The sequence below is a fragment of the Tachypleus tridentatus genome, chromosome 9 (genome assembly GCF_004210375.1).
Source record: "Tachypleus tridentatus isolate NWPU-2018 chromosome 9, ASM421037v1, whole genome shotgun sequence".
Taxonomy (NCBI): Eukaryota; Metazoa; Arthropoda; class Merostomata; order Xiphosura; family Limulidae; genus Tachypleus; species Tachypleus tridentatus.
The window spans coordinates 119,426,035-119,450,821 of NC_134833.1; the positions used below are offsets into that span (position 1 = coordinate 119,426,035).

At 33.3% G+C, this 24,787-nt stretch overlaps 1 protein-coding gene across 7 annotated transcripts in view; it reads right to left on the bottom strand.

Annotated features, from left to right (window-relative positions):
- Positions 1 to 3,671: 3,671 nt before the first annotated feature.
- LOC143226193 (MOB kinase activator 2-like) overlaps positions 3,672 to 24,787 on the bottom strand; it is a 140,473-nt gene continuing 119,357 nt past the window's right edge. For 5 of the 7 annotated variants that reach the window (XM_076456841.1, XM_076456840.1, XM_076456842.1 and 2 more), the window contains 5 exons: positions 24,286 to 24,449; positions 21,591 to 21,687; positions 21,352 to 21,476; positions 11,115 to 12,865; positions 3,672 to 3,959 (listed from right to left, as the gene is read on the bottom strand). In XM_076456841.1, the coding sequence (XP_076312956.1) occupies positions 12,291 to 12,865; positions 21,352 to 21,476; positions 21,591 to 21,687; positions 24,286 to 24,449 (961 nt within the window). In that variant the 3' untranslated portion in view covers positions 3,672 to 3,959; positions 11,115 to 12,290. The remainder of the gene's footprint in view (positions 3,960 to 11,114; positions 12,866 to 21,351; positions 21,477 to 21,590; positions 21,688 to 24,285; positions 24,450 to 24,787) is intronic. The other 2 variants (XM_076456837.1, XM_076456838.1) reach the window with 2 other exon arrangements.

A 24,787-nucleotide genomic window follows, 5' to 3' on the forward strand; every position in this document is an offset into this window, starting at 1 on the left:
CAGTAAAATTAGGTAAGACATATGTGAAGAACTTATGTTGCATATGTACATGTTATACACTCAGTAGGTAATGTGAATGTGTTGCCAATCAGTAATATCAATTTGGAGAAAACGTGTAGGTTTCTCTTTTCTTTTGTCAAGTCAACTATAATTTCAAAATGCCTAACTGGTTGCACAAACCTCCTGTGATGGCTACACAGCTTATCCTTTTAATTTTTACTTGAGAATGTTACAGACCAAGTTATTGAAATAAATTTTAGTACCAAGACCAAAGATTTAACATGATTTTCTGTTTCTCTTTTATACTTTTATTAAATCTAAAATAGTATTTCAGATATAAAGAATTTACGATTAAGAGACAGCTATTGGAGGGAGGTCTTTCTCAGAAGATATACAATCAAATAAGAGAACTCTTAATGCTGACAAAAAACATTCAGCTTCTAGAACTGAAATATTTGTAGTTTTGTTGGTTTTCAACACAATATTAAAATGCTGCTTCAGATTTACACTATAATAAAGGAGGCAAATATTCATTCAACATTTCTGTACTTTAAGCTGTGGGTGCATTATAATAGTGACTGTCAATCCCACTATTCATTGGTAAAAAAGTAGCCCAAGAGTTGGCAGTGGGTGGTGATGACTAGCTGCCTTCCCTCTAGTCTTACACTACTAAAGTAGGGACGACTAGCACAGATAGCCCTCGAGAAATAATTAAGACAGAAGCTTTTAAACTTGGTGAATAATTACTTTAATGGCACGAACTTTGAATTGCAAATCTTACACAAGTACTTTAAGTTAATATCGAGAGAATTGAATTCCGATGTATTAACTTTGATGTTATAGCAAATTTACTTACAAGTAAAAATCATCCTTAAGTTGATCAAACCTAAGTTGCGATAGAAAAGAAGTCTGGCACCATAATTAACGTATCTATTTGTTGTAAAACGCAAAGGGGTACAATTTGCCTGCATTGTGCCTATCCTCTGGATTGAACAACGAATTTCACGGTCACATGTTGCTGTATTTGTCGGTGAGCCATAGAGTGGATATTAATATAATGGCCAAACTTCAAATTGCACAACATAATCCATGGTTTAAATATATATTCGAAATAATTATTGTAGAAATATTTCCCAGAACTAATGGCAGTCGAACTTGGAACAATCATGAAATTTTAAATTCAATAATTTCTAAAGTGCCTGTTGACAAGAGGTGAGCAAAAACGACACAATAAAAATTAAAAATGGGAAAGATAAACGTTAAAGTGAAAACTGGTCTCTTGTTTCATGTAACGTTTTTGCCAAACGATTGTGTTTGACTGAAATTCATTTACATTGAGTAATTTTTATTAACAGCAGAAACTATAAATTCTCATTTTCACTATGAATTATCTTCTAAGCAATTTGTTCTTGAAAAAATAAATGAACTTAAGTGTTGTACACGTTACAACTTACCGATACTTGTATTTATTAGTTTAATCTATTCTACACTGTTATTTTAGCCCTTGTTTGGCGATTTAAATTATATCATGCAGTAACTTGATATATTATTTTACTGTTATATCACTAAAGTCTTATTTTACAGATGAGTGAATCTTACTATAAACATCCATTACGTGTGTTAATATCCACCGCCTAACCGGCTCAATTATGATGACGTTAAGTAAATACTAGTCGACGTTATACGTGGTCTCTTGTTTTAGGAATTTTACTCAAAAAGGATGATAAAAAACACATCGAAATATGATAGTTTTGTTGTTTTTTGTAAACTTCTAGCAAAGCTACACGAGGGCTATGTGCGCTGGCCGTCCCTAATTTAGCAGTGTAAGAATAGAGGGAAGGCAGTCATCATCACCCAACTCTTGGACTACTATTTTACCAACGAAGAGTGGGATTGACCGTTAGATTTTAACACCCACATGGCTGAAATGGCGAGCATTTTAAAGTTGATGATGTAGATTATGGAAAGTAAAAGATGATATCCAGTTGGAGCCATTCTGTGAGCCGCGGCTAAGTCGTTTTCCATTACAGGTACACTACCGATTTTCCGGCCCCTTGGCCCCAAAGCCTTGCCGGATTATCACGGAGGTCACATAATAATAATAATTCAACAATATACCTCTGACCCACTAATACCCCCTCGTGTGTCTCTAAAGCACCATAAACTACTTGAAACTTAAAAAAATAATTAAATGCGAATTAAATGATTGACATACACTAATACAGCATAACTGAAAAAGGTTTATTAACACTCCTACGAAAAGACGTTTCTAGTCCTGATTTCTCCAAGCCCGTTCCCCTGGCTGTGGTTTCGCTAGATAGTAGATAGGGACAGTGGGAATCTCGTTAATCCATTCATTAATGGATTTAAATGGTAATTTCATTTAAATACAAAATTATTAGCCTAATATTAATAACCTTTCAAGTTGCTCTGGGGCCTATTAGGCCCCACTTTTCGTAGGAGTGTTAATTACCGTTCTTACAAAGTGTGTTGTAGTAGTACCGTTTCCAAAGTGGCAAATTTTAGTTTTTTACTGATATTCTACAGCTAGTCACAAAGGCCTGTCAGGATTACTGTATGTTTCATCAAGGTTTTGTAATGTTGCAAGGGAAACATCCGGGAGAGCCCAACTGCTCTGACATACATTCTTCTTGACTGTAGTTTTAAAAATTTCATCCAAGCGAATTTGTTTTATGTGCTTCTATCTTTCGCTGTGTAATTTTGCATACAGCAAAGGCAGAGTCATTAGCTCTTGTTCCTTCATGAGATACGTTGCTGTAGGCCACTGATTATTTCATTTGTCAACTCAATTAACTTGTCCATAGGAAGTCTTTCATCTACATCACTTTTATTGTTTTATCGGGATTTAGAAGAATATCCATAATTTCAGTTAGGTGTTTCTTTGTCAATATTCATCCACTCGGCCAGACTTTCTTCATCAAGCTTACTTGCTATACCCTTGGAAGCAGGTCTCATAAAACGTTTTGCATACTCAAACACCTTTGATATATTAAATCCTGTAAAGTCAGTAAGTGGCCCATCCGGAAAGAGCGCGCGCCCCATGCAATGCAATTTTTGAACGATCACTGAACTAGTCTGACGGTTGCGAGAATTTCAAGTGCTTTCTCCTAATGTTTTTTTCCGGATTAAAGGAGGTGCCGAACCCATCAGTTGCTGGTAACTCGGTGGCGTAGCTGTACAACCTTTGAGCTCGTATTTCTGTGTCATCTCTTGACCAATTTGAGACCTAATTACATTTTATTCAGTCGGTCAAATCCTTTCGATTTATGATTTGAACACGCTCAAGATTTCAAATATTAATTCGCTCTAATCCTCCCTAAGATTATTTAAATTTAAGGTAAGTTTGTAGAGATCTTGACGAGTAATAAAATTAAATCGGGTGAACACCCGCCCCACACTTGGTACACTGTATTGCTGGAGCACAAAAATTCATATTGACGATGACGGTAAACAGTTCTTATGTTAACGGCCAAGAAATCAGATTCACGAATGATGGTACGTGTTTAATAAAAACGGATCTGCATTCCTGGTATAGATAAAAAAATATATAATTGGAAAAAATTAAAGAATGGTAAATTTACTACATAATAGAATTTAAAGGCAATAAATAAAAAGTGTGTGAAAAATAAAACAAAACTCGGGCACTTGTATAATTTCTCTAAATATTTTTATTTTTTCGGTGACTAGCATGTCCTGAAATCTTTATACAAGACAAATACAGTAAATTGCAACCAGTGCTAGAATACAGATACAGCCAGATATAACACCTGAACTAAAACAGGAAGCGTTAACGGTTGACAAAATACTGGTACATTTGTATAACAACTTCAATAATCAAATATTGTTTCAGGTACCAAAACAGAAAAGCTGTGAATTATAAAACATTTCGAACTCTTTTTCAAGGTGATAAACAGAAGTGTGGTCATCGATATCGCCCTCTGTACAAAAAATTAAGAAGTGGTGCTTGTTTAATTTCACATTACAAAAGCTTACATATTATGTTTCAACAGACATTAAACGTACCATACAAATATACAAGGTTGAGTACGTTATATTAATTGAATACGCAAGTCACGCGACAACCACAGCCCACATCAAGTGACAATGCAGCGGAATGTATCAGAGATACATTCTGACACTGTTTGGGGTTGAGTAGGTGATTTGATAACACCGAAATTTTCTTTATTTTTGTGAAGATAATATTCCCTTGTTACACAAAATATTTGCACATTCATATTATAAACTATGCTCAGATTGGAGAATTAAGTTATCAAAGAAATGATGTGCGAAATGACGTTTGAAAACAAAGGAATATGGGTCAAAACAACGCACCAGAACCATCCAAAAAGGGACTTGCAACAAATTTAACATCGTGATAAGCTTCACAGAAAATTTTTTGTAAGCAATTAATACTCATTTTCAACGTAAAGTTGATCAAAGTATTCATTAACCATTGAGGTCCTCATCTCTTCATACTCAAAGGACCTGCAATCAGTTGTACTTCAAGTCATCTATTTATAGGTGAGAATACACGAACACAAAGTTCAGTAGCAAAAACCACTCGTATATCCCAGGCAACAATACACAATATAATAAAGAATCTCTATCTGAAAACGCGATAAATCATGTATACAAGTTGCTTCTACAAATTATGAAATCAACAACCAAGTACTTCAAGCAGCTGAAGAATGAAATGAATATTATGATATTCTATACGAGGACACACGGGTTAGGTCATTAGGATGCAGCAAACATGAATTTGGTTGATTGGAGTATTGAAATAGGTTTATCGTCGTTCTCGTGAACTAAGATGCCTCATGAAAAGCATGCAGTGAGGTATGGTTTGCCTTAAGCATGACATCCTTACGAGCGAGCCTTTTATAATGAAAATAAGTTGCAGTAATATTATCAAGATATATATGGTTGTTAGAGCAGTGGGGCATATAATTTTAAGGGGTATAAGTTGATCAAATTAGCACTTATTACATATAATTAAAGCGTTGTTACGTAGCTAAAATTCAGGAGTTACGAGAGTGATATACATCACTAACGTGTGAGTAATATGTACATATTACCTGTGTAATATTCATGTGTTTGTGTATTTTTCTTACAGCAAAGTCATATCGGACTATCTGCTGTGTCCACCAAGGAGAATCGAACCCCTTATTTTAGCGTGGTAAATCCAGAGACTTTGCGCTGTCCCATCGGGGGACTGTAATATTTGTAAACTTAAACTTATATATGTATAATAAAAAAGTAAAGCTTTTTTCGTTATGCCACTAGGGAACTCCACGTTACCGATTAGAGCATGATCGAACATGACGACCTGCACTATTACGGCGTGGTCAAGCTCCAAAACCGTTTTAATATAATGTACTCAACCTCTGTATGCATTCACGGTTGTTTACAAATTCAGTTTTTTTCGAAATTTGTCTCTGTATATGCTACATAGATTTGCTTCAATTTTGACCTACATTTAAGAACTGCAATAATATCCATCTTCAACAAAGAACAGTCTTTATAAAGTATGTCTTCTACAGTTAGTTAACTTCATATTAAACTAACACATTGAACCAGTAACAGAAATTACAGCCTGTACAGACAAGTCATTCAAGCTATTTATATATAGCTATATATATGGACATTCAGTACTTTTACACTTAACAAAATATCCTCTTATTCAACAAAGATAACTACGTTGCAAAATAAATATTCACTATAAATTTGACCTTCAGGCATCATCAGTTATACCTACCTTTAACACAAACTACGTACCCACATACATTACGTAGTTTCTGGTGATCTAATTCAAGCTTTCTAACAAGTGGTCTTTATACGGTGAAAATAAACAAAAATTACTAAGGTATATTTCTTATTTGACAAATATTACTCAAGGCCTAGAGAAAAAGTGACTAGTTATTTAGGTCACTCTTCTTTGTCAGTCGGTTTATAACACAAAAGGAGCTGTTTTCGAATTGTATCAGGGGAGCTAACTCGTAAAAAAATTCTTTCTGGTGTTAGCATCTATACAAAATCAGACTGGGAGTTAAGATTTTAGTTGCAAGTTTTCAGAAACTAACTACGGAAGAACAGATTACTAGAACAGATGCAAGTACAGAAAAGCAAGGCTTAAGAGTACTGATCCGTTACACAGTCACAGCTGGAGAATGGAATCTCAGTAAATTACAGCACATACGAAACGTCGCATAGTCTTTCTAAACGTATCTGATCTATCATTTAATAATCAAATGAGCAAGAAATGTGACCCACTATGGCAAAAGTTATGAAATGGGCCTAAGTACTGTCACAGTTAAAGGGTTTTTGTTTTGTTTTTTACTTTGGTTAATCTAGTACTGGATATCGTTGTCTTTTCAAGGCGCTTCTCAAGCCACTGAAAGAAGCGTTCTGGTGGTTACATCCCTTGTTACTGACAGAAGAAAGAGAAGTCAGTATGTACGATATGTTGGTGTAACATCAACTGACATTCAAATTTTAATATTAACTTAATAACGTGATTTCTTTATGTACAAGCTAATAGTCAACTATCTATACAAGAAATAACTATCTCTAACAACGCCATCAATGTACACTTCTTTGTGATAAGGCTCTTATGGTTTCTTCATTATCAAGGCAACTTTACCTGGTAAGCATTCTGAAATTAGGTTTACCTTACACCACACTTTAGATTAAGTCCATTATTAAGTTTTACCAGGATGAAAATGTTTACTCTCTTACATAGAACACCTTCTTAAATATGTACATACATCTACAACATACTGGCTCCAGAGACATATTCACATACACAAATACAATCAGTTCGGTTATACAGTTCCTAAATAATAATCACCAGCTTAATAATTTGTTTACAAAATAAAACCTTCTACTTTTAACATTTTCAGGGCCTACTGATATTAGTATTTTACTTATCAAAAGTTACATGAATCACAGTAGTATAGTTTGTAAATAAAAATGTTAACTTAGATTAAACTATGCATCAAAGTTGAAATTGAAGGTGCATTTATACAAGTGCTTTGCTCATTTCCTTTATTTCACTATTTCTCAACTATAATATTTGTTGTATTACAAATAAGAAATTTCTAATTAATTGTTTCTTTGAGTGACACAAGTCCAGTAAACTCTAAGTTTTTTTTGTTTTGTTTTTTACATGAAGACTGGTGTAATTCTGACCATAATAACCTATTTAGGTGCAGGAATGTGAAGGTAATTATACTAGTAATCACAGCAAGAAATGAGAACAACTTGCATCCTCCAAGCAGATTATTAAAACATAAGGTTTTGATCCATGCTGCCTTTTACAAGAATGTGACAGTACAAAAATCTCTCAATACATAATAGCCAGAACAGTCAAGTAATAAAACAAAACTACAGTAGCTACATATTTATAACAGAACACAGTAGCAAAAGAGCTGATGAAATCCCAATCTTTTCAGGATGTGAGACATTAAGGACAGACTTTAACGACAAAACCCACATTCAGTATCACTACAAAATAAATCATTAATTCATTTCTATTGAACTTTGATTTTTAAAAGTACTGGAAGTTACTAAAATAACTTTAGAAGAGTGTTAACTTAGAAACCCTTTCTAAAATATAAGTCAACATTTAATTCATAAAAATCTAACACTGACAACACTTCCACAAAAATGAAATGCCAAAATAAAAATTAACATTCACAGCTAATATTTTTAAAATAAAACTTCCAGGATAGAGAATTTCAAGTCCATTAAAAAAAAACATTGTATTATAAAAAAAATCCTATAACCTTGTCTAGAACTAAGCATTAGAAGTTACAAATAGTACATATTTATTGGAGAAAATTTTCAATAAGAAACAGAGAAAAGCATGTGGTTCATTCAAAATTGCAGTATGTGTTCATGATATGAAGAACACACATCCATCAGCAGTCTATATTACAGGTTCATAGCAAAACCCTTACCTACTGTACATGAAACTCTAAGCTAACATATGAACTAAACACAGTAAACTTTCATTTTTAGAATAAATATTTGTCTAACACCATTCTTACCTTCTGGATTAAACACAAACACTTTACAAGAAAATGTTCTTTACACTTTAAAAAAAAAGTCTATATAGCAATTTGGTTTCTTTCACAAAACCAGTAATTTAAAAACTGTATGTTGCAGCAAGTTGTAAGAATTTCACCAGATGACAAATAATTCAGATCATAAAAGCAAACTAGAAAAATCTGTGTTGCATATGGCAACAGAAATGTCATGTTAATCAAGGTAAGTGGGTTAGGGTGTCATAAGTGAAAGAAAAGTTTGAAAAATGTAGTAGTAAACTATTCAGAGCATGTACACGATTACCATAAACAAACACAAGGTTTATATGGTAGATCTGTTCCTTTCAATGAACTATGTAGGGCCTGTACAAAGACACTACTCATTACCATAAACAAACACAAGGTTTATATGGTAGATCTGTTCCTTTCATGAACTATCTAACAAACACAAGGTTTATATGGTAGATCTGTTCCTTTCAATGAACTATCTAGGGCCTGTACAAAGACACTACTCCTTACCATAAACAAACACAAGGTTTATATGGTAGATCTGTTCCTTTCAATGAACTATGTAGGGCCTGTACAAAGACACTACTCATTACCATAAACAAACACAAGGTTTATATGGTAGATCTGTTCCTTTCAATGAACTATGTAGGGCCTGTACAAAGACACTACTCATTACCATAGACAAACACAAGGTCTATACAGTAGATCTGTTCCTTTCAATGAACTATGTAGGGCCTGTACAAAGACACTACTCATTACCATAACTGTTCCTTTCAAACTATGTACAAGGTCTATACAGTAGATCTGTTCCTTTCAAAACAAACACAAGGTTTATATGGTAGATCTGTTCCTGAACTATGTAGGGCCTGTACAAAGACACTACTCATTACCATAGACAAACACAAGGTCTATACAGTAGATCTGTTCCTTTCAATGAACTATCTAACTACTCCTTACCATAAACAAACACAAGGTTTATATGGTAGATCTGTTCCTTTCAATGAACTATGTAGGGCCTGTACAAAGACACTACTCATTACCATAGACAAACAAAGGTTTATACAATGTAGGTCTATACAGTAGATCTGTTCCTTTCAATGAACTATGTAGGGCCTGTACAAAGACACTACTCATTACCATAAACAAACTATACAGTAGGTCTATCCTTACCATAAACAAACACAAGGTCTATACAGTAGATCTGTTCCTTTCACTGAACTATCTAGGGCCTGTACAAAGACACTACTCCTTACCATAAACAATCACAAGGTCTATACAGTAGATCTGTTCCTTTCAATGAACTATGTAGGGCCTGTACAAAGACACTACTCATTACCATAGACAAACACAAGGTCTATACAGTAGATCTGTTCCTTTCAATGAACTATGTAGGGCCTGTACAAAGACACTACTCATTACCATAGACAAACACAAGGTCTATACAGTAGATCTGTTCCTTTCAATGAACTATGTAGGGCCTGTACAAAGACACTACTCCTGAAACAAACACAAGGTACCATAGACAAACACAAGGTCTATACAGTAGATCTGTTCCTTTCAATGAACTATGTAGGGCCTGTACAAAGACACTACTCATTACCATAGACAAACACAAGGTCTATACAGTAGATCTGTTCCTTTCAATGAACTATGTAGGGCCTGTACAAAGACACTACTCCTTACCATAGACAAACACAAGGTCTATACAGTAGATCTGTTCCTTTCAATGAACTATGTAGGGCCTGTACAAAGACACTACTCCTTACCATAGACAAACACAAGGTCTATACAGTAGATCTGTTCCTTTCAATGAACTATGTAGGGCCTGTACAAAGACACTACTCATTACCATAGACAAACACAAGGTCTATACAGTATCTGTTCCTTTCAATGAACTATGTAGGGCCTGTACAAAGACACTACTCCTTACCATAGACAAACACAAGGTCTATACAGTAGATCTGTTCCTTTCAATGAACTATGTAGGGCCTGTACAAAGACACTACTCCTTACCACAGACAAACACAAGGTCTATACAGTGTACAAAGACACTACTCATTACCATAGACAAACACAAGGTCTATACAGTAGATCTGTTCCTTTCAATGAACTATGTAGGGCCTGTACAAAGACACTACTCATTACCATAGACAAACACAAGGTCTATACAGTAGATCTGTTCCTTTCAATGAACTATGTAGGGCCTGTACAAAGACACTACTTCTTACCACAGACAAACACAAGGTCTATACACAAAGACACTACTCATTACCATAGACAAACACAAGGTCTATACAGTAGATCTGTTCCTTTCAATGAACTATGTAGGGCCTGTACAAAGACACTACTCCTTACCACAGACAAACACAAGGTCTATACAGTAGATCTGTTACTTTCATTGAACTATCTAGGGCCTGTACAAAGACACTACTCATTACCATAGACAAACACAAGGTCTATACAGTAGATCTGTTCCTTTCATTGAACTATCTAGGCCCTGTACAAAGACACTACTCACTACCATAAAGAAACACAGTCTATATAGTAAATCCATTCCTTTCAATGAACTATGTAGGGCCTGTAAAAAGACTACTCCTTAATGTAAACAAACACAAGGTCTGTACAGCAGATCCATTCCTTTCAATGAACTACTTAAAGCCTGTACAAAGGTCTATACAGTAAATCTGTTCCTTTCAGTAGAATGCCCAGGACCTATAGAACATAGCTGTTCTATACTATAAACAAACAAAAAGATCTATAGAATAAGTCTGTTCCTTTTAATAAACTACCAGAATTCTGCTTCTCACAGTAAACAAATATATGGGTTATGAAAAAAAAAAGAGACGTTTTTAAAGAAAACTGGCTTTATGAAGAACTTCTCCTTGATAGCAATTAAGTTTTCTTTTTAAAAGTGGATCTGCTACACACACTGATATGTACACATTAATAGAAACTTGTATATAGTACACTTTACAAATGGCAAGTTATTGAAGTGATATATTATAATTAAAGCTATAATTTTACGTCATAACTGTCTACCTTTTCTCTTAAGCATCTGCCACACTTTCAATCACTGGAAGTTTGATATTTGAAATTTCTTATTTGCATATATGATGTATACTTCATGTTCTAAATAGTGAATAAAAACTGCTGTAAGAAAGCATTAACTAGTATCTTACCAAACTAACATTTCTTACAGCTTATTTAAATTTGTTTTCATATATGCGATTATAGTTACACTAAGTCTAATAACAGACAGTCAATTATAATGTAATGCTCACTGAAGTGAATAATCAGGACAAGAGCTACTTGTTAAAATTTCCAATTACATTTTTTTCTTATACTTTTGACTGATTTTGTCACCTAATCTAGAATTTAATAACCTGTAACACTTCCTGAAATTATATATTTTATTAACCAATTATTTTTCTTTAAAAGGATAAAAGATGAAAAATTTTATTATAAAGTTCTATTCATTAATTGTGCCACTAATTCATTTTCTTAACTACCTACAGCTCAGAAATAGCCAAAGTATGAAGTCCTTTAACACTATTTTTAATTAAAATAATTCAAAACAATAAAATTTCATTCATAAAGACCAAATGGACCATTCTAAAATATATTAATGCAAAGTTCGAGGAAAATTTCTAAAAACCCTAGTTTTCAAATCTAAAACCATTTCAATTGTTTATTATCACAAACAGAAAGGTATGATATAATTAAAAGAAAAAAATTTTCCATTAAAACAAGTATTTTTAGCAGTTGTAAACTAGAATTTTTTAAAAATCTTAACAGGTTTACAGAAGGGTGGAATTGACCCTAATAAATACTATAAACTGGCTCACCCAAATAATCTAAATACTTCACTGCTTCAAACTACAACAGCTTAGTTTTAAATCTGTCAAGTGATGAGTTTGTCACCCAGTTCTCCCAATGCTGTCTCCTGTGATGAAGCTAAACTATCTAGCTTCTAGGTGCAAAATTGATTTGTTAAAGAGCTCCCTGCAATGGGAATGATACAAAACACCAAACTACTAGCACATGTATCTGTCTCCAGATGTAGGTTTCAGTAAAGATTGTTAAGTGTTGACAAACAGTTACTGAAGCATGATCATTTACACTTCATAAAAAAACATGCTTCTGAAACCTGTTCATGGAACTTTTGATGTTGTGATCATCACCACTGCAGTAAGAGTAGGTCCAATAAGGTACTGACTACTGGAACTTGACTGGTGAAGACCCACAAGAAGCTGTGAAGGAAGAACTACCAGTAAATATTGTTGTGTCCATTGCACAAGAATTAGTGTTTGAAGGTCCTCCTGAACTAGCTCGCGTGTGTAAGGCTGTTATAGTTGATGATATAAAGGGAGTAGATACCGATTGGGAAACAATACAAGGAGATGCAGATCTTTTATTTCCTTCTTTAATAAATAAATCATTATCTGGAGCTCCTGCCTCGGCCGAATTTTCCATCACAAGATGCTTGCTTCCATCTGTGTTAATTTCTTTTCCAGTGTCATTCTGTTCATCAGTTTCTCTCTTCTCATTTTCTGAGGGGTAGAGTTTCAATGCAACAGCTAAATCTTGAAGCACTTCAGTCTCTTTTTCATCTACCAGACAAAACTTTTGGTTGAAGATCATAAAGTGAGAAAAGAGAGTGTTCAGGTGAGCATGCAGATTAAGAAGCACTACTTCCTTGATATGAGCCTGGTAAATATGGGCTATCACATGGAACAATAACCTGTGAATTTTCTTCACTATGGATTCAAAAGAAGTTGGAAACTCCTTATCTGAAAGAGAACTTATGACTTAAAACACAACATAATAAACAACTGAAGTTTAACAATGAAAATACACTTAATTAGATACCGAAACAAAATCTTTATGATATATATTAAAACATTATTGTATGGTATTTTTGATAATATTTCTGAAAACTGATGCGAGCTTAAACAATGTTGGAATATGAGTAATATAAAATTATGTGAGCGTTATCACAAAACACTTAGTATTTTACCTGAAAAGAAATGGCACTGCTGAATTTGTTTATTCAATACACACTTCAGATTAAGTCATCAAGCTATTCTAAACTTGTGAATGTTCCTTGCATCAGTTCAACTCATAAAAACAAAGTTCTCATTGGTAATAGATATACTGCATTATATAACATCATGTGATACTTAATGGTTTGTGAACTTTCAGAGCCATCTAGTAGTAGAGCCTTTAAGTTCTTCAACATATGAAGGGTAAACAAATTTGTTAGTAAAGTGTGTGTTTTTCTTATAGCAAAGCCACATTGGGCTATCTGCTCCACCCACCGAAGGGAATCAAACCCCTGATTTTAGCATTGTAAATCTGGAGACATACCTCCGTACTAGCGGGGGGCTGTTAGTAAAGATTCTGAAATTAAATTTTGTATTCTGACAACAGACTTGAAAACATGTTTTATTTAAACCTGTAGATAAACTCTTCTTAATGCTAAACATAACTTTTTATTTTGTAATTTTTCCAAGTTATTCCATAGTTTTTGAACTAAGTTGCATCTGACTAGTTAATCCCTACTTACTGATCCTGAGTAATCATGTTTTGAATTGTTAACTAAAACAGTATTTACTAGCCATAAAGAACAAGGTTTCTAAATTGGATTCCAATAATTCCAAACAATAATGTAATTAAATGAAAATTCAGTGTGTAGAAAAAAACAGTAACGTAACTGTGAACCTAGTGCTTAGAACCAAACAATTATGTAAATTAAATCAACTTATTTTCATGTAACATGGAAATTTCTGTAAGTCTGCTGATGTCATCTCTTATTTTTCTAATTAGATACATAATAAAGTGGAAAAAAAAAGCATTAATATCCAAAATATATTTTGGACTTGCTCATAACACATCATAATTTGACATTCATGTTTCATTACCCTTTCAATCTTGTTGAAACATTTAAAAGACTGACTGTACTGAAGAAAAACTGATATAGTAAAATACATTTAGATTTGTCTGCATTTTACAACTACAAAATTCAAAAAGAAATTCTACAAGACATTCTGAGAAGAATATTCTGTTAAACATGGATAAGATACTACTTTAATTATAGCAAAAGTAATTAAAAGAAATATGAGATCATTTTGGAATTAAAAAAAAATCTAGGTTGAGGAAATCAATATATTAACAACAGTACAAGATTTTGCAAATAAGCAATGATCCACCACTTATAAAGGAAACAAAGTAGCACAATTAATGAGATTTTAAAATCCATTTTAACCACCAATAAAGTAACTCAAAATAATTTAGGTGTTTGAATAATGTTAGAGCTCGTACCTAAATCAGTATTTCACAATATATATCAGGCCAAGTACATGATGATCATATGTATTACAGACTCTCCTTTCAATTTTACTTTTGGTGAAATTGGAAGTAAAATCTGTAACACACGTTAACTAGAACAATACCTATTTCAGTTAAAGATAGACAAAGTATAAACAACACAGTGAACAGAGAAAATAGACTAAGTGTTTCTTGTGCTGAGATAATATATGGTTCCTAAAATTTACACGTAGAGCATTCCAGTAAGAGAAATGTTTAAATAATGGCACTTACAATCACAAACTATCTAGCATTTTGGTTAATGTTTTTTCATGGACATATGAATAATGAATTCAACATAAAAGATAGTATAGAAATTCAAACTTCATTATAAAATTTGAAGTTTAATAACTACAGTGGTATCTCAGTTCTCGAACAATTCGATTTTCAAACATTGTTTGAGAAAAAAATGTCTCAGTTGTTGAAAATAAACTCGGTTCCCAAACCCCTGAAATAACCCGACTGAAGACCCTTCGACCATTTTCGACCTACGCCAAGCTTGCCAAAACATTTTACCCGCACCTGTCGCTAAAATCTGCTGTGAATGTTCTCTTTTTTCTTTGTTTTTTTTTTTCTTCTAAATATTCTGATTAAATAAGCCACCATGGGGTCAAAGAAGGATAATGAAAGCAGCAAACTAAAAAGAAAAGTTGTTAGAGCCACAATAGAGGTGAAGAAAGATCTCATAGCAAAGTATGAGTGGTGTTCATGCATCTGATCTTGCTACACAGTTTGGTATGGCAAAGTCTACAGTCTGCACCATACTGAAAAATAAAGAGGTCATCAAAGGAGCTGATGTTGCAAAAGGAGTGACAGTGCTTACAAAACAAAGATCACAAACAAAGGAAGAGGTAGAAAACTGTTGTTGATTTGGGTAAACAAAAAACAGCTGGTGATAGTATTTCTGAGACCATCATTTGTGAGAAAGCAAAGCAGTTGCATGCTGACCTTCTGAAAAACACTCCTGGAATGAGTGCTGATACAAATGATGCCTTTAAGGCTAATAGGGGATCATTGAAAAATTTTGGAAGAGAAGTGGCATACATAGTGTGGTGAGACATGGGGAGGGTGCCAGTTCTAACAAAGTCGATACTGATAACTTTGTTAGGGAATTTAAGGACTATGTAGAAGCTGAGGGTTTTATTACCCAACAAGTGTTCAACTGTGATGAGACAGGCCTCTTTTGGAAGAAAATGCCAAAGAGGACCTACATCACCAAGGAGGAGAAGTCACTGCTAGGACACAAGCCAATGAAGGACAGGCTAACTCTATTGTTATGTAGTAATGCAAGTGGGGACTTAAGCCTTTGCTTGTGTACCATTCTGAGAACCTGAGGATTTTAAGAAAAATAATGTCCTGAAAAGTAAACTAAATGTCATGTGGAGGGCTAATAGTAAAGCATGGGTAACCAGCATGGAGTGGGCCCATGAAGTGTTTACCCCAAGTGTAGAGAATTACCTCATGGAAAAACAGTTGCCACTCAAGGCCCTTCTTGTGATGGACAATGCACCTGCTCACCCACCAGACTTGGAGGATGGGTTGGTGGAGGAGTACAGTTTCATTACAGTGAAGCTCTTGCAACCTAACATGACTCCTCTCATTCAGCCCATGGACCAGCAGGTCATATCGAACTTTAAGAAACTCTACATCAAAGCACTGTTTCAAAGTTGCTTTGAAGTGACCTCTGACACAAAGTTAACTCTCAGAGTTCTGGAAAAATCACTTTAATTTCCTCCATTGCTTGAGGATCATAGACAAAGCCTGGGGAGAAGTGTCTCTGAGGACCATGAACTCAGTTTGGAAGAAATTGTGGCCAGACTCAGTAGTAGATAGAGACTTTGAGGCTGAGCCTGTTGTTGAGGATATTGTCTCACTAGGCAAGTGTATGGGCTTGAATGTGAGTGGTGATGATGTGGAAGAGTTGATGGAAGACCACAACACTGAGCTCACCATGGAAGAACTCCAAGACCTTCAGAAGGAGCAGCAACAGAAGGCAACTAAGGAAGTGTCTTCAGATGAGAAGGAGGGAAGGGAGGATGTTCCTAGTTCACTAATCAAGGAAATTTGTGGAAAATGGGGAGAGTTACACTGCTTTGTGGAAAAATTTCACCCTGACAAAGCTGTAGCAAACCGCAGCATAAACCTTTTCAATGACAATGCCATATCTTACTTCACAAACATTTTAAAATGCATGCAGAAACAAACCTTATCAGACAAGATTTTAGTGAGAAATAGGTCCAGTGAGTCTCAAGCAGGTTGAAGCAGTGTAACAAAACAGAAGAGAAAGAACCCTAGAAGGAGAGTTACCTGACATTTTAAGGTGACTCCCCTTCCAAACAATAATAACCCTCCTACTCTCCACGTTCCTCACCACCTTTCACTTACGCCATCAGCTCACTTCAGCACAGGTAAAGTACAGTTAAATTTTCATTTATTGTTTTTTTATTGTGTTTATAGTTTTTGTGGTTGACTTTATGCATGTAAGTATACAGGTATAAATAAGCAATATTTTTACTTAAAATGCTTCATAATGCGTAATTTTTGGAGGTCTGCAACGGATTAATTTAATTTACAGTATTTCTTATGGAAGAAATTTATTCGGTTTTCGAACAGCCTTCTGGAACGGATTAAGTTTGAGAACCGAGGTACCACTGTATTTACAAAGCCAGCTTTTATGTGAAGCATCTTTACGCTAACAACCTATCAAAAAAGACTACTGATATATGCTCAGAAAGATGGTTTCTTCTGGCATAGTAAACAACTTTCCTAAAACATTTTCTAAGTTGGCATTAGGAATCACATTGGGTGTTTAATGGAACATTTTATGATCACACTGATAGTGTTATAATACAGGATGTAAATTTTTACTTGTTGTAGTTAAATTTGTACTTTGAGTTTTTGTGAAGTACAATGATTAAATAAATGTTCTTTAGAATTTTAATTTAAGCCATTTTATTGTAGAAGATATATTGAAGATCCATCTACTATTGTTCAAACACAGCCATGGAGACATTTTTCCAGTCTTTGAATATTAAACATTCAAATATAAAATCTGCTGTTAAATATGAACAAAAGTCTAGCTTGCCATTCTTGAATATTCTTGTTAATAATTGAAGAGGTACTTTAGAAATAGACGTGCATTATAAACCAACTTTTTCAAGTAAATTTAGTTAAAATGCTTTATAATTATAATAATAAAATTATAGGTAATTATCACAAATTACATTATGAAGTATACTGTATGAAAGTTTTTGAAATGAAAGGAGTTTGGTAAGACTTGCACTGAGAGCAATATCAATGAGTTTTTAAATTCTTATCACCCCTAAAGTCTTAAAGTCTGATGTACCAAAGAAACCAGAAGTGATATATTACCATATATAGGACAATTGTAATATAAAAAATAGCTTTCATATAAAACAGAGCCACACACTAACATTAAATGTATTTTTAAGTTTAATATGAGAATTAAAACAATAAATTCAAAGGTGTACCATCTAGAAAAACAAAGCCCTTTTTGTAAATCTAAAAATGCATATACCCTTTAAAAAACAACAACTTCATTTCAAATATGTAACTCCTAAAAATAAGAAATAATTTGTTATCTGCAGATTTGTGTTCTCTACTCGTATGGAGGAATAGGCTAATACAAGGTGGCTCTCAATCTGCATAAGATAGCTTATTCCTGAGTAAGAACATTACAATAATGAGCTGAACTGGTAATGAGAAGCAGTTTAATATTTGTTAAACTTAAGTCTGGATACAATCAACAAAATTCAGCACTAAAACTGCTCTTAAAAGTTTCAGTAAAATTTTAATTTTACTATATTTCAAGTTTAATTTGTCATAAATTTCTATCTGTCACAAAATGTGTTTGATTATATTCTTTGTCCAAGATTAATGATGGGCTGTGGAAATTCAACAAACACTTTTAACCATAAAATTAACTATGGTATGTATATACATGCTTTTTGAACACATTTTATTCATCAAGTTGCTTGTGGGTCCATGACTTTGTCCATATATAATAATGTAGGATTTAAAATACTACAATTATTCCCACTAACTACTGATGAATAAAAAGTGAATAATGACAAGTACATTCTTTAGACATGGAAACCAAAGTAAGTATATTTGGAAGAAATCAGGAGTGAAAAAGTATACCAAATTTATTCTCTGTCGGTTACAGAAAGGTGTTAAAACAATGTGATGAGCTTACTGTGACCTCCAACAACAATCTTGTAGTAATAAATATGGCAACTGAAGAAACACAAAGGAGGAAAACATTTAAAATGACAGATCTTAAATCTGTTGAGAGGAGACTTTGGAAGTAGATCAACAATGGAGTAGGTTACCAAATGTATAAAATGTTCAACAACAAATCAAAACATTGCAGACAGAATGAAAAACTAGAAAAAAATGTAATAGTATCACAAAGATCATAAGCAAGTGTAGACAAAGAAGTAATAACAGCTTAATTATCAATAATATGTATCAACTTTAACAGAAATAAGGAATGTGAGGGAAAGTTTAGAATAGTGCATAAGAGACATAAAAGGATAATGAACAAAAGAAAATATTGAGACAGAAGTGATAAGAGATGTTGATGACGTCAGTTCTTAGATTTCTGGAAATATGTAACAACAACAATGGAAGGATTGGAGATTAACAAAGTGAAAGGTGTGGACAGAATGCAAGCAGAGATAAAACTCTGGGAGAAGAAAGAGTATAAGAATGAAACAGTGGCAAATGAAATGTTAAAACCTGGAATAATAAGAAAAGCAAGGAAATTGTGGTACTTATCTCCAGTACTTTTCAAAATTTAGGAAGAGCCAATGGTTATAGAAGCATGGGTAGAACTGGAAAGAAATCTGTTGTTAAAGGTGGAGACATGTGCACATCACAAAGCTCTAGTGGTTAAAGTTTTGATGAAAATTTGAATAAGGTGGGAAAATATATTGGAATGAAACTTAATGTTTAGAAAATGAAGGTATCTAAAAGAAGTGGAAACAAGTAGAAAACTCACACCAAATAAATAACAGTTGGAAGAAGCGAGTCAGTTTATGTATTTGAGAAGTGAAATCATGTTTAGCAAAAAGGAAAAGACAGCTGACCAAGTAAACGAATAAAAGAAATTGTCACGAGTATTTTGTTAGTGTGGCAATGTATGGACCAAAGACACTTACACCAAGATATTAACACACTGGTTCCCAAGCCTAATTTGCTGATACTTTCCAGGTGTACACTAGTCATTTTACAATTACTTTTTTAGGAAGAGTGTGTATATATAATCATTGTGTTCCAGGTAATAAGTGGGCTCTTACAAAGAAAACAGAGCATGACTCAACACTGGGTTGTGTTGATCTTACTGGAAGATTATCACAACCAACTGGTGGGCCATATGGGAACCATGTTAAAATATTAAAGCTCTCTGAATACAAGTTTGGGGATAAATGGTAAAAACATCAGAACTAAATGTGATACATAATGAGTAATGATCGAGATGGCAGAGAACAGGGGAAAATTGATAAGTATAACCTGGAAAAGACAAAAGATAAGAATGGAACACACCACTATTCGAAAAGATACTTTCATGAAAGAGATCCTGGCAGGAAGGATTCATGAAGAGGACAGCAGAGGATAGAAGCTGAGAAGGGGCTGCTGCTATATTAGATCAAAGTTATAATAATCAAAATCTATTTAAATATACTGCAATTAGTTACTGAGGTTGTATGAAAACTTTATAAACATTTCTACTGATTACTATCAAATGAGCCTTTTACAAAAACTTGTAGTTTCAATTTGTGGCAATTATGTTGAAATTAATCACTGTCCTTCCAAACTATATTTGTATACACAAGTACAATGCTCAGTCTTATGTTTACAATACTAGCTTAATTAATTAAAACATTCTCTTCTGAATAGTTAAATAAACCTTAATAAAAGCAAATCTTGATCAATACAATTTACCTCTGAGAAGATATTACAAACTAAGTTTATGCACACAATGGTTTTCTAATTTAATCAGTTTCTGATGACAGAAAGGTGACCACAAACTGACATTTGTAAACATAAATACATTAGGTTAACCAAATTAATTTTAATTTGAAAATGTTTTTTCCCCCTCAGAGTAAAATTAAGTTGGTAACTTTAAAATACACTGACTAAGATTTGATCTTTGAGACTTATCACATTACCCTTATCAAAAATACCCTCTGAACACTAAAACAATGTTTACTGCAAAGTTGAGCTGAAAACCATTACACAAATTTGTAACTCCTATACATAATGAAAACAATGCATTCATTTACAATAACAATACATATTAATAAAACAAACCTTTCAGTAACATGTGTTTATAAACAAAATTCTTTAACCACAGTGTTTATAACAGGTCAGCTATACAATGTTAAAAGCAAACAAAACTGAGAAGTATATGTATAAAGACTACCCAACTTTTAATTAAGAATAAACTTTTACTGGAGTAGCTGATGCCATATCTTCTCACAATAAACTACTAGTGAATATCAGGCACAAGACAAGAAAAAGCACTTGTATAGTTTTTATATACTACTGATAAACATTCAATGTAAAATATAGAGAACACAAAGAAGTGCAAATTAACACTTTCACATCAAAGCAGCTATACATTGTTCTCATGTTCCAAACCAGAGAGTGCTGTTGCACCACCAGCACACCTATTTCCAACACCCTTGTGTAGAACAATCAGTTTGTTTGTACATACTTATGGTATATAACATTACCAAATTAAGCCAATCTGAAGCATAGTTATGGAGCTAGATGCAAGAATGACATATCTGATGGGGCAGCATTTCTCTCGGTTAGAAAATAGAAATAGGTAAACAAGAATCTCACTATTTGCTTTATCAAGAACAATGTGAAGTTAACTTACCGAACTTTGTAGGAAACACAGATTCATCATTCACAGTTTTCTGTGTAAATGTCATCACATAATCTACATACTGTGGAGCTGCAACTTTACATTTCTTCCCTTTCTCATCAAACCACAGATACTGTCTGGTATTTAAAATAAAACAGTTGATACAAATTTTGCAAGTAAAGATTTATGTTCAGAAATTATAAAAACATAATTAGTAAAAAGAAAAATAGAAAAAATAGAAAAACACCTACCTATTGCAAGGACCAATCATGTCTGGACAACCTGACATTGTACAGAATTCTGATACTGTCCCATAGATTAAGTTGACATGGTCAAAAAATGCTAATGCTAAAAAAAACAAAAACAACAACACCATAACTTAACATTGTTCTCATTTCTCACACACATACATCTACTGAAGCATTTAAATATTACAACCAGATGAAACAAAAAACATTAATATTATCTTACAAGACAAAACTTTTACAGTAAATAAGAATATTTTTAAAGCTGTAACTTGTATTAAAATAATACTTATAAAACCAACAACTAAATTCAAAAGAAAACCATTAATTATTATTAGCAGTGGTGGTAATTTACACGGGTTTAGGTAAGGATTTTTGAGACTGCCTAGGTTTGTGGATAAAGCAGATTTTAACATAATATAATCTTAACTAGAATAACTTATCAGTAGCTAAGACAATGCACTAAATTGTAAACTTCAATTGTATAAAATAATCACTCAAATCCAGTATGGAACAAGTTCACTGATATTAAATACCTGCAACTGTTACTAAAGACAGTCTTCAAATATGAGATTTCAAAAGTACACTAAAGATGTCCAGTTATAGCCTATTAATCTGACACTTTATATACTTATATTTTAATTTTTAACTAGTAAAACAAGCTTATGCAATCCACTTCGTTTTATAAATTAGATTTTAACAAATAAAACAGTTTATAGGTATAGAAACTCAGAAAAACAGTGTTTGGCTTGAGCAATTTTGCATCAATTTGAATCCTCTAAAATCCACTCACTCTTTCTTTCAGTGGTTGACAATACAAACTAAAACCATAATATCAGGTGTTCTCTGAAAAAACAACAACAACAGTGTTAGAATTAATGGTAGAGATGGTTTAGAACTGTGAACTTCTGTAACAACATATTCTTACAGGCACTATAGGTATGTAATGGTGTCAATAAATCCCCTTGGCCCACTTCCAAGATAACTCATTAAAAGTACAAAAAAATTTAATGAACTGAAAAATGTGGTTGTTTGTTTAATTTTTTGTGAAGCTAGTCAAAGACTATTTCTACTAGCTGACCCTAATTTTGAAGTGATAGACTAGAAGGAAGACAGTTCATGTAGTCAACAGTAGCCACTGTCAACTCTGAAACCACTCTTTTCAAAGTGAGTAACAGGTTTTGACCATTGTTTACATAATACATCTCAAAGTGTGTGATATGGTTGTTTACTTTTTTGAGGTAAAGCGACATGAACATAGAAATCTTAGAACTAGAGTGTGCCATAGTAACCAGTGTTGTTCTTGCCCTGAAAAATACCACATTTCTTTCCTATTTTTCTTATGAGAAACAGAGAAAGTATTACTTGGTTCAAAGTAATGTTTTTCTTTAATATTCTCTTGCACTATCTCAAATATGATATTGCCTAATTTGCCTGCTAGGGTTTGTAAAAATTGATACTTGTTTCTTGGTTATCAAAGTCTAAATTTCTTGTTTGAAATTTATTGCCATAAAGCTTTCTTCTTTTAATGCATTGTTCCACATGCAAGTAGCAATACAAACTCTAATACTGATGAATCATCAGCACAAAGTTAAACCAAACAAACCAAATGCAATTGATTACAAGTGTACTCTGAGACTGGATAAACACATTACTTATATTCATTGCTGATTTAATTTTTAGTTGTGATATACTTAGGCAAAATGCTGTGAACAGTGGCTAATAATAATAAAAATTACTAGTTAAATACAGTTCACAGTTACATTAAAATATTTTAAAAGCAGTTGAATTTTATTTTTTTGTCATTCAAAACATTATCATAAAATATCAAAAGATCTTTTTGTTTCCTCGTTACATCTGGGGGTGGGATGGGATATATGAATATAAATTGAAACTGGTAACTAGTAACAGTTTACTTGAAGAAAATCTTTTATCAGGGGATGCAACATTTAGAGCAAACATACCATACCTGGTATATAAAGATTTTGCAATTTGTTTTTTCACTGTAATAATGTATTTCAAATAATTTATTACCAGAAGTTAAACTTTTGGTTTTTGGATTTCATGCAAAGCTACATAAGGGCTATCTGCAAGTTAGCAGTGTAAGACTAGAGAAAAGAGAGATAATCATCACCACCTACCACCAACTGTTGGACCACTCTTTTATCAACGAATAGTGATATTGACCATCACATTATAATGCCTCCATGGCTGCATGTTGGTGTGATGGGGAATCACACCTGCAACCCTCAGATTACAAGTAAAGCACCCTACCTTGGCTACGCTGGTTAAACTGAGATGTGGAATAACCGTGAATAGAGTTTCACCTCTTGAAGGTTCAAGCTAATAGTGTAACTGTTTTCTAGATAGGAGGTTCCTCTTTCAAAATCCCAATTTAACCACTGTTTATTACTTTGACCAAATGTTAAAGACCTTGAGATCTAATTATTAGATTACAATATCTTTCTTTTATCACGTTACTTCCCCTAGATTATAATGAACAACCTACTAGTTTAATTTACACCTACTGCATTAAGCATTATTTATAAATAATATAGGTCTGAGTTCGTAACATTTTGGGCATTTTAAGCAAACGAAATTACGTAAGGAAATATGTCAAAACTAAATATCAAAGGAAAAGCTCGAAATCCATTCTGTGATACTCTTTCTTTTCAACTCAATTCTCTACTGAAAAACTTACTGTGAGACGCCAACCATTCAGTGTAATCTAACCCTGACGGAAGTTCGACTACTTCTCGTAACATGTTTTCTTCGACTGTACATTCAAGTACTGCGGGCTCCAGATATAGCTTCGACTCTTCTTGAGAGGGCGCCACTGCATCTTTATCTTTGCGACGAGTTTTCCTATCAAAACAAATTTTGATAATATTGAAGATAGCAAACAGTTTATGTTATGCAACTATATTTGATTAAAAATACATTGTCACCAATCACAAGGTTAAATATGTATTACTTTCTGACCATAAAAGAGGTAGGTCGAAATATTATATCTAATATTTGTGAAAAATATAATATTATGTTTGACTGCGAATGGCCTGTTGGTTTGTAGTGTTTCGTTAGCTTTAGAGGTTTAACAACGAAAAAGTATCTCCCACTGGCAATTTTTACGAACAAATAAATACTCGATAGATAGTTCATGGAAATACAGAATTAAAATTACGTCTGACTTTACTGTTTTTCAA